The sequence below is a fragment of the Perna viridis genome, chromosome 13 (genome assembly GCF_037379345.1).
Source record: "Perna viridis isolate PV_CMFRI_1.1 ecotype Kerala chromosome 13, ASM3737934v1, whole genome shotgun sequence".
NCBI lineage: Eukaryota > Metazoa > Mollusca > Bivalvia > Mytilida > Mytilidae > Perna > Perna viridis.
Window position 1 is genome coordinate 21,389,788 of NC_142457.1, and position 12,040 is coordinate 21,401,827.

The 12,040-nt window shown below is 33.3% G+C and overlaps 1 protein-coding gene across 3 annotated transcripts in view; it reads right to left on the minus strand.

Annotated features, from left to right (window-relative positions):
• Positions 1 to 12,040, minus strand: part of LOC148599981 (BDNF/NT-3 growth factors receptor-like) — a 145,551-nt gene that overhangs the window by 119,246 nt on the left and 14,265 nt on the right. For all 3 annotated transcript variants that reach the window (XM_088557058.1, XM_088557056.1, XM_088557057.1), the window contains exon 2: positions 8,517 to 8,642. In XM_088557058.1, the coding sequence (XP_088413184.1) occupies positions 8,517 to 8,574 (58 nt within the window). In that variant the 5' untranslated portion in view covers positions 8,575 to 8,642. The remainder of the gene's footprint in view (positions 1 to 8,516; positions 8,643 to 12,040) is intronic.

The following is a 12,040-nucleotide window of genomic DNA, read 5'->3' on the forward strand; positions in this document are numbered from 1 at the left end:
TCGAAATCGAAATGTCCCGAGTTGTCCTGTTTTGTCATGTGACCAACAAGAATTTCGTGATCGTAGTCATCTGCACTGCTTTGATTAGCATCGCTGACATACATGTACTATATTTTGCTGACAAAATTTTAAATTTACGTAAATAAAAGTTTCACTGTGATATATGTACAAATTAGAAAATCGACGTGACTGGCCGGGCTGATTGCTTGTTATTGGTCCGTTGTCAACGCTAACGTCATTGATATCAGCACGTCGTCATTGGTAAGGTCATCGGTGTAGAAGAGTAATCAATGGAACCAAGATTCTAGCGGAAATCAAAAGAATGTAATTCAGGGACAAACACCAGAAATGGAAAACAGACAAACACAACAAAGAACATAACTGAAATAATAGATAAGTAACAAAAGTAAATGAGCAATTCGGACTCCACTAAAATGAACGTAACTTTCTGATTATATATCAAATAATCTGGTTTAAAATGCAGATATTTAATTCACATATTCTGAGCAGTGTCATTCCTTTTACTTCAAGGAAAAAGAATAGACAGACATACACAGCAGAGAATATGAAATAACCAATACAACACATAACAAGAGGCTCCCAAGAGCCTGAATCGCTCACCTGGTTAAATTTTGCCTTTCAAGGGCAATAAATTAAACAAGAAGTTGTCCAACAATTTTGACTCAAGAACACTTTGATAGGACTTGTAAAAAGGATCATTTCAGTAAATGAAAGTCGAAATCTATCATAGTTCAAGACACTGGCTGAAAACTGTAAAAAAAACCTGTCATTTTCCCCTGTCAAGGGCAATAACTCTTAAAAAAAGGCGTCTGACAAATTTTATGCCTGAAGACTTGTATAGTCCTAAAAATAAGGATCATTTCAGCAATTGAAAGAATTTGGCTAAACCTAACAGTTTTGGAGATATATGCGAAAAATTACTGTCTGACCCCTATGTTCTATTTTTAGTAACGGCGGCCATGTTTTTCGACGAATAAAAAATATCCACATCTATTTTATGCAGGATACCCCAAGGAACATTCATACCAAGTTTGGTTCCAATTGGTCAAGTAGTTTCAGAGGAGAAGAGTTTTGAAAAATTGTTAACGACGACGACGGACGACGACGGACGCCAAGTGATGGCAATAGCTCACATGGCCTTCGGCTAGGGGAGGTTAAAAGGCCTAAACAACAGAGAAAATGAAATAACCAATACAACACATAAAAAGTAAACAAATTAAATGAGTAACTATAAAAGTAAAAACTGGAAGCATGGACCAGGTGCATCGGTTGGGTAAGCGTTAGCTCATGTTCGAGAAAGACGAAAAATATGGAAAACACCACCAATCAGTAATTTTTAGAAACTCGAAAATGATAAACTTGAACTTGTCCCAAAGATAGGGGGAGCTTACTACTACACTTGTCCATAGTTTTATTTTTATTTTTGCAAGCGTTTTGGGGTTATGTGAAACAACTTGGAAACACCTGTCTTTCTATGAATTAACTCAAAACAAAATCGGAATATTGTTTTTAAACTTTTTTAATCAAATAAGCGATAAGTCTGAACAATATGCATTGATGCGTTTAATTATAGTATTATAGTAGATTATAATGATATGTACTAAAATTTGTGTTTCTTTATCAAAATAATTGATAGAAATAACAGAAAAGTATTTTTTCTGCAAGATTTATCTCAGAATTTGAAAATAATGACACTGTTGACAATATAATAAATACAGGCCTAAGGATATACTTTTATAGGACACCTTGAATTAATTAAGCTTGGGTAAACGACCAAGCAGATAATTTGATCCAGACATAAAAACCTAAAGGCTGATACAGATTGTGACGTCGAAAACAAGAGAAATGTCAATAGCAAGCAAAAAGGTTTAGTTACCTTACAATTCTATTGTAAATTGTTTTGTTTTAGTAGTGATCTGTATAAAAGTCAGGCAGTGGTAGTTTTGTTTTTGTAGTGATCTGTATAAAAGTCAGGCAGTGGTAGTTTTGTTTTAGTAGTGATCTGTATAAAAGTCAGGCAATGATAATTTTGTTTTAGCTGATATCTGTATAAAAGTCAGGCAATGACAGTTTTGTTTTAGTAGTGATCTGTATAAAAGTCAGGCAGTGGTAGTTTTGTTTTAGTAGTTATCTGTATAAAAGTCGGACAATTGTATTTTTGTTTTAGCAATGGTTTGTATAAAAGTCAGGCAGTGGTAGTTTTGTTTTAGTAGTGATCTGTATAAAAGTCAGGCAATGGTAGTTTTGTTTTAGTAGTGATCTGTATAAAAGTCAGGCAGTGATAGTTTTGTTTTAGTAGTTATCTGTATTAAAGTCAGGCAGTGGTAGTTTTGTTTTAGTAGTGATCTGTATAAAAGTCAGGCAATGATAATTTTGTTTTAGCTGATATCTGTATAAAAGTCAGGCAATGACAGTTTTGTTTTAGTAGTGATCTGTATAAAAGTCAGGCAGTGGTAGTTTTGTTTTAGTAGTTATCTGTATAAAAGTCGGACAATTGTAGTTTTGTTTTAGCAATGGTTTGTATAAAAGTCAGGCAGTGGTAGTTTTGTTTTAGTAGTTATCTGTATAAAAGTCGGACAATTGTAGTTTTGTTTTAGCAGTGGTTTGTATAAAAGGCAGTGGTAGTTTTGTTTTAGTAGTGATCTGTATAAAAGTCAGGCAATGACAGTTTTGTTTTAGTAGTGATCTGTATAAAAGTCAGGCAGTGGTAGTTTTGTTTTAGTAGTTATCTGTATTAAAGTCGGAAAATTGTAGTTTTGTTTTAGCAATGGTTTGTATAAAAGTCAGGCAGTGGTAGTTTTGTTTTAGTAGTTATCTGTATTAAAGTCGGAAAATTGTAGTTTTGTTTTAGCAATGGTTTGTATAAAAGTCAGGCAGTGGTAGTTTTGTTTTAGTAGTTATCTGTATTAAAGTCAGGCAGTGGTAGTTTTGTTTTAGTAGTGATCTCTATAAAAGTCAGGCAATGGTAGTTTTGCTTAAATAGTTTGATTTAAACATATTTTATTGTCAAAGACAATTGGATTAGACACAAGTTATACAACTTATCAACAATATGAGAACAACCCTTTGTCTTCTAGATTCTAAATAACTATAAAGCCACTTTAATAAATTACCTTTGATACCATATCGTTCTAATTTTAAAAAATCAATCCCTTCATCCAAACACGGTCAAAGGCCTTGCTGACATTGCAAAACGTAATGCAAGTTTTTTACCAGCATCTAAAGACAACAAAATTTCATGATAAAGTTCAATCAGTTGATGTTCTGTAGAAAAACCAGGTAAGAATCCCGGCTGGATTTTATAGATAAGATTATTGAAGAATAAATGGTTAAAAATAGGTTTATAAACTATCTTTTCTAAGATTTTACTTGTGCAACTCAACAAAGCAACTGGTCTGTAATTTGATACCTTTGATTTGTCTCCCTTTTTATACAGGGCAATAACGTGCTAATTTCCAGTATGATGGAAACGTATGAAACCTTAATGATTTGTTGAAGAGCATGCATAGGGGTCTTGCTATTTCATTTTTGACAACAATAAGCATTCTGTTTCTTATAGCATAGGGGCCAACTGCTTTGTTAGGATTTAATTTTTATAACACGTTAATAACATCTTGTTCGAAAATTACAATATCAGAGATGACCTCTCTTCCTCTGTCATCAAATTCAGGAAGATTTTTTATCTCTGTTTTCAATATCTGTAACAGAACAAAAATATTGGTTCAATATATTACATTTGTCTGAATTGTCAAAAACAAGTTTTTGAGTTATCGTCAGGATCGCAGAGTGGTGGTTTATTGTTGCTTGGGTTATCACCCTTCAATAACATTTTAATAGTCTTCCAATATAATTTACTATTGAAAGTTTTTAAATCTGACAATGTCTCGTTAATACTCAGATAAAACTGTTCAACTGCGTGCTTAAGTAGTGTTCTGTATAAAAGTCAGGCAGTGGTAGGTTTGTTTTCAAGTAGTGATCTGTTGAAAAGTCAGGCAATTGTTGTTTTGAATGTTTCGCATGCATATGAAAGCACATCAAACAAATGAAGCAGATTAGATCTAAAGGACTCTTATTATATTAAATTAAATAACAGTAAATAAATTACTTTGTTGGTATTTTGGCTTGTTTGTGATTATTAATCCCTATCTATGGCAGGCTTATATTATGTTGTTAGATGTATATATGGAATGAGAATATTGTATGTTTCGATTTTTTCAATGTTTTATTTTTCTATATTTTTTTATAATTTTAGTAAAAATTTCGCAATTTTATAAGTGTAATTTTTTATAGGCCTTCGTTTAGTTGAAGGAGGTTTGCCTAAATCATTTTGTAAGTAACATTTGCTGTAAAATGATACATAAATATATATTCATTTGTATTAATAATAAACCAATAAAGGGAGATAGCTTTGTAAATGAGACTTTTTTCAAATGCATTCTACATCGTTTAAAACTTTAAAAGCAAACTTTTAAAAACAAGTTGTAAAACTGTATAAACCCAATTAAAATTAGTACTATCATTTAAAAAAAGATGGCCGACGCAGTAAAAGTTTGTTCGTTTTACTTATAATTTTCCACATTTCATTCAGGAAATAACACATGGCACGCAATTTCAATTTTGATACAGTTTTTTCGAACGCCACTAAGTTATCAGTATTTGGCCAATCGGGAAACAGAACTGCTATCAGATGACTTACGTTTTCATAGAAGGCTAGAAACCACTAAATCCACTTCCCATAGGCTTCTATGCAAATTTCACGATATTCAATGGCTTCTCTGGACTTTACCTTAACTTTAACCTGCAGAGGACTATATAACAGCATGATTCTACAAATGTCAGCTCACAATCCTCAGAATGACATGTGGGGTTAGCAGACTTGCAGTGCAGTACTGGTCACCGGAAGTGAAGTGTCTATAGATAGCATGGGAAATCCCAGTGTTTTCACAAGATAGGGGTATATTTAGAAATCATTATGGAGATTAGGCTTCACAAGAAGCAAAATGCACCTATAAAATGTACAGAAATGTTTTTCCTTTCAGAAACTGTTTAAATTTTTTAAATAAGATGAGAACTTTTTTCACAGCACTATGAGGAACAGGGGTAATTTCTGCGTAGGACTATTTTTGCGTACGTTCCAAATGCTCATTGGTTGAATTGGTGGTCTGTAACCTAAAAGAGCGTCTTTAGGTCAAAGGGTAAACAATGAAACTATTCCGGCTGCGTCGGAAAAATATCTTTTAAAGTGGCGTGTTTTTGATATGCATGTGGCACTGACTGCTGGTTTTCATATACAAAGGTTCACAAGAATCGAATATTACATTCATACATTTTCATTTTACTTTTTAGAATTTAATGCATTAGCTTAAAGTTTTATACAAAATACCAATATGATTATTGTTTAAAGAATGGACCAGTAGGACTGAATGTTTTTGAGCAGGAATTTTGAATGTTATACTCTCCCGAAGGGAACGTTAGTTGTTGCATTATCAATTGTTTTTAGTATACTTAAAACCAGAAAAAAACATCAATATCCAGTTTGAGCATGTAAAATTGGGAGCTTTAAAATAACATCACGGCATCATCATTTTCGTATACTTAGTAATAAATGCAGTTGAGAATCACACCAGTCTAGTTGACTTCGATGATGAAATACAAATCGAATTCATATATTTATTTATTTTTTATTTATTTATTTATTTATTTATTTTTTGGTTTTCTTCGGGAGCGTTTAATGTTTCATATTTCTCATATTATAATCATTACTATTACTGACGTCATAAAAGTGGGTATTATTGAACCATATCAGAACTCGTCACCCTTTATAGTTAAACACCAGGCGCGTAGCTGCCGTTAGGCCCTTAATTTTGCCATTTTTTTTTTAAATACATCCTGGAGAGGCATAAATGATGCTTTAAAACGCTATCTCCGCGGAGCTTCGGTGGGGCTTTGTCCCCCCGGACCTGCTGGGGCCTTTAAGCGGCCCCCAGATCCCCTGCCGTAATTTTGCCTACACTTCAATTTGGCCTCAGCTACGCGTCTGCATACAAGAAAATCATCGAAGGCACTAGGGGGAAGAATTTCCCCGGAACCGATCCGATTCTAAAATTATGTTAAACTGGTTGAATTTTACAATTACTTTTTTTCTTACCTCCTCGCTTCGCGCAAAAGTTATTAGAAGAGTTATTGTTCTTTATTTCTAGTGATATGTACTCATATTTTTAGAAATACAATTCCGGCAATTTTGATAAATAAGAAATTTCTCCTTTCTGCATTTCCGAATGTACTGACCTCAAATCAAGACAGTAAAGCCCACCAGTTCAGTTCAGTTCAGATAGTTTATTCCGTCTTCGGAGCACATCAATTGGATTAAAAAAATGATTTGCACATTGCTTCATTGAACGTTATATTTGCGTCCAAGTTAGTTAAAAAGGTATATATTTCGGTTTAGTCATTATGAAAACAAATCGTTTGGCACATAAATTTTAGATTTTATATGGAGCTCATACCAGTGTCTTACCGAAGAGCTTACTATAACTACAAAGGTTTGCAATCCAAGCTAAGCAGACTCCCCTACCAGGCAGAGAAGTTAGGACGTTATCCGTTCACGTGACCACCCAGGCTAACTAACATTTACAGGGCAAAGATCGAAGCGAGTAAATTATAAACGAATCTCGCCAAAGCCATCTCCTCTTTGATTTAATTAGTCCAAAATCGAATGTTTTCTTTTTCTTTTTTTTTTTTTTTTTTTTTTTCAATGAAACAAAATCCTTTAACTGATTGCATGACGGCTTCTATCAGGAAAGTACATCAGATGATCCCTATAATACTTTAGGTTAAGTATTACATTGACCATAGCGAAATGTTCAAGTACCAATCTGTGTCAGAATCGGGCAATGGGTGGTACATAATTTTTTTTCAATTTGATATTTTTTGCTTCGAAGGTATTCAGTAATCTAGAAAACAACCGAAACAATTATACTGTTCAAAGTATCTGCGAAGTAGATATTTTTGACTGCTTACATAGGGGGGCAGTGCTGGAAAATTATCCTGCCATCTTTTTTAAATTGCATTTCAACATAATTTGACCTATCAATATCTTAAAAAGGCAACCTTAACAAACACTTTGGTAATTATTTCTTGGGGTTATGAAATATAAATACTAGAACAATGCAATAAACTATCTGCGTTTTATTTCTTCGTCTGTTTCATCTTATACAAATGTTGCCTGATTCTTAGACAGAGAAGTACTTAAATATAGCTCATTCTATATATAGTTACTAAAAGGAAGAACATGCATTTTTAGCAAGATAGTGGTGCGCTATTTGGTATATTTTAAACGTATGTTTTCAGAAACAGGTTATATGTAACAGGTATAATTGTGAATTTATTTTTTTTTTTTTTGGGGGGGGGGGGTAGTTATTTTAAAACAGTTTCCTTGTTTTGTGTTGGTACATTTTTAAGTTTTTTTGTTTTTGTTAAATGCACAGATTTTTTTTGGTTTTTTTTGTTGTTTTTTTGTTTGTTTTTTTGTTTTGTTTTGTTTTTTGTTTTTGTTTTTGTTTTTTTTGTTGCTGTTCTGTATTACATCATACTGTTAATTGCAAATATTACAATAGTGTGTAGTTAAACAATAAAAATATGATAAAAAAAAAAACGAAGAACGAATAAGGTGAAACGTAACAAACACAACAACGTATAACATTAATACAAAATAAGAAATTCTTTTAGAGATTACCAGCAGGTCTTCAACAAGACAGTGTAAACACACCTTTAAGTAAGCTCTGGAATGCCCCGACAACAAAAGTTATAAACAGAAAAATGACATTTCTTAAAAAAAGACAAATTAAACCCAACGACACAAGGACACATTAATGACCAACATTTACTGACTGCGAACAGGCTCATGTCTGCGATAGGGTTAAACTTAAGCAATTTTTAGCAGAAGTTTCTATTTTGTGTCATCAAAATATCTTATCAAAGTTTAGAAATAATTATGGGTTATATTGTAATCTTCGTATTTAGGCATAAGACTTTTTTGTTGATACGATTGCTCATAGTTTGTTTGAGCAACTACTTCATATGCTTTTGAATAGGAGCTAAGGCCCATTCTCGTGAAATCGCAGGGTCGTGTGACGAGACTTACAAGTCCTGTATTAAAAAAACGGCTGTACAGATCGATATATCAATATGTTATTGTGCACTTCCCTTGAAAATTTTAGACATATGGACGCTACTTCCGTTAAAAATTTGACAGACATACGGACGAATAGATTTAGGCACAATGTATGTTTACAAACGTCAACACTGATGTTGACAAAGCTGAAATACAATGAAAACTGTTCAAATCGGACACCTTCTGGTTTGTAAGCATTGCTCGGTTTTTTTGGACAGGTCTTTTGCATACATTTCAATTGGTATAAAGACAGGTTTAATTGTATATAAAATATAAAGACATACGGACTGAAATTGACCCATTGATAACGGACAAGACCTACCTTGTTCTTCGGGGCATGTCCCGTCTTTTTTTGCCTTACTTAGGTTTTTAAAACACATGCAGTAACCATGGGAACATGCGGTCTCTATATTGTTACAGTCTTCATTTGTAGAACAGCGTCTGAAGTCTGAAATGAAAACCAAGAATGGCTTAATGCGTTTGTCGATTACCCTGTCTTGGCAGGTGCAGATCCTGAGGTATTGAAAAGAGGTTCCAGGTTATTTGCTTATTTTTCTGGGCAAAATTAACCAATTTATTATCAAAGGGGGTTCCAACCTTCGGAAATCCTCCTGGATATGCAAAACCCTTTCAACGCTAAGAGCTAAATTTGATATTCTGTGCAGTGTCTCTTCCCTTATTTCAATGTTTTACACCTCTGCCACACTTAAGACTTAACCCCGCCTTAATATGTAAATCCGCAATACACTTCTGCCGCACTCGGGAATTAACCCCGTCTTAATATGTAAATCGGAAATACACCCATGCTCGAAATACACCCATGCCACACTCATGACAAAACCTCGCATTAATATTATGTATTAATCTGCAATGGACACCGGATAGAACTACAGTACATCCCATGCTTTATGAAAGGTATTATAATAGACCCTGTCATAACCGAGCCCTGAAAAATCCGAAAAAAGCCTGTCTACACCAGGCTTTCTTTAAGACCGCTTTATATCATTTTGAATAAGTTTTGAACCTTAATAAACCGAACAAGTCCAAAAAATGTGTTTTGCAGCGCTCTGGATCTACTTCAAATTCTCTAATAGGAATAAAACTAGCTTTACTTCGATGTTAAGTTTGAGAACATTTTTGTTTTCTTGTGAAAACTGTCTAAACCGAACCGCCTTTTTGACGGTATAAAATTAAATGGGTTAAGGAGTTTGATCCTGGGTAAGGGACATAACGCTTGAAATCAGTGATATGTTTGTATTATATTCAATATCACCAAAGCCTTTCTAGCTTTCATTTGAAACAGAATGAAATCAGTCCAAGTTACTTCGTTGGAAAATGGGGAGTATAAACGTTCTAATGTTGTGTCCCTTACCCTAGGAATACCTCCTTTATAAACAGACATAAGGCTAAGTGAGAATAAGTTGAGTTAAGAAACAAAAATGTAGCTGTTCGGTTTACCAAGGTTAAAATACATCTTAACAGACATAAAGGGTATTTGAATACTGTCTGGTTTACACAAGTTTTCGGATTATTCTTTGGATTAGTTAAGACAGGTTTTACTGTCATAATTATTCACAGGAATGTATTTAGAAGTCACTTACTGTCTTTGAAATTCAAATAGTCATGAAATATTATAATATGTTTTTCATATGTTTAGGACCACCACGAAAAACAATTTAAATTTACTCTGAAGCATCTGTGACATATGTGGTTTTTGACTGCTTATATAAGGAAAAAGTGCGGGAAAATTTTCCTGCCATTTTTCCATAGTGTAATCCAACTTAATTAGACCTATTAGTATCCTAAGAAGTTAAATTTTACAAACACTTTGATAGTTATTTCTGGAGGTTGTGAGATATAAATACTCAGATAATACAATAAAATATCTGCGTTTTTTTTTCTTTTTCTTCATGTGCCACATCTCATACACATTTTGCCTGATTCTTAGACAGAGCAGTACTTAAAATATAAGTATATGATACCCTCTTATTGTAATTAATACTAATAGTTAAATAAATGCTTCCCAGATGATTTTAATCATTCAAGGCATATATTTTCATTTGAACTTGGGCAAAATATGCAGTTCATGCTTGAGTTTTAATGGGGAAAAATGAAATACACATATGTCTTGAAACATATGAAAATATATCATACAATTTTCCGTGTGTAGTAATTAAGTAGTCACTTAAATAACGGTCGAGTGATCACCTAATCAAACATACATTGTCAATAAGAAAGTATTTCATGAAAAATTACCGTTCAAATTGATGTCAAAACAAGGACATAAAATAATCATAGTTATTTAGTTACACCTAAAATAAAATAACTTTTTCCTCGACCATTCACCCTGCCACTTTCCACGGACACACACACACACACACACACATGATTCCGTCATGTATTAACTCAATAGTTTTACACACACAAGCATATCATGTATCAGCTCAATATGTATAAAATTTCGAAAACAAGCTAAACTGTGGGGATAAGAGCTCCCAAAAATGCCCTTCATAGAATTCCAAGCCACTCCACCGCCATCCTCCCACAAAGCCACCACTTTCTAAAACCGGGGTTGGATATAGATAAACCTGTCTTAATTTAAACACAAATTCTGAATATATTTAAAATGAAACTGAAAGACTTGTGTAAACGGTCTTTCGGTTTATTCGAGGTTCGGTTTAGACAAGTTTCAATGTAAATGTTAATATCGGACACTTCGTAGTACGATACAGTTTCTCGCTTGCAAATGAAAACCACATGATCAATTAGTGGTAGGTTAGTTGCTTCATTAACTTGCTTTCGTTGATCCTCGTGCCGCTAATGAGCTTTTAAACAAACCGCCTTCGGCATTCCTCAGATACATGTAGCAGGTTATAATATTATTCTACTTGTATTAGACTATACATGAATTACAAGCAGAGTTTATCTCTATGTCGACAAAATATTGGATTTTCTTTCATTCACAACTTTGTTAAAAGGGAGATAACACAAATTCGTTTCAACAACAAATTCTAGCATTTTGTTTTATTTGAACGCGTTCCACTTCAGATCTAATCATTACACTCAGATGCAAATATTTTTTTTTCGTATGGCATGCCGTATCTATCATTATTTTTCAAAAATAAAAAAATATATTTCACTCGGTAATGCATGACATGTAGCTATTAATGAAGGCGTCCTATCGAGATTTGTACGCAAGACCTGCGCATTAGCCACCTAATGTGTCCACAACGTGGGAAAATCCAGAAATTCATATTGGATTTAGATAGGAAGTCATGATGTGAACTCTAAAAAAAACTAAGTACCAGGGGCGTGTCCAGGATATTTGAAAGGGGGGGGCGTACGCCCATTACGCCCTTACCTGGACCCGCCCCTGAGTACCGCCTATGAAGCATGAGTGTTCAGCATTTAATATTATTTATTGATTTGCCATTTGTACAATGGAGGATTTATTTAATATAACAAAGAAAACATGTATTATAATATTTTCAGTACAATAAATAATAAATAATAAATATTAAATGATAAATAATAAATAAAAAAAAATAAAAAATGATAAATAATAAATAAAAAATGCATATGTTGCCTCTATTCCAACGTAAAAGATATCTGTGCATGGAAATTTCCCCATTTTTATCCCCTCATGATTTGTCACGTGGTACTTGCCAATTTTGTTCTTTCCAACATAATTTATTATAAAAAATGACCTAAGCAGTCCTTAATCAGGTATAGTTTTGACTTTAGTAGGTGGTGAGCTAAACAATACAAATGCATGGCGTCATATGTGACGTACAAATGTAGTTCTTAGATACAACCTAACTGCCATAAATCACCTATTCAAATGTG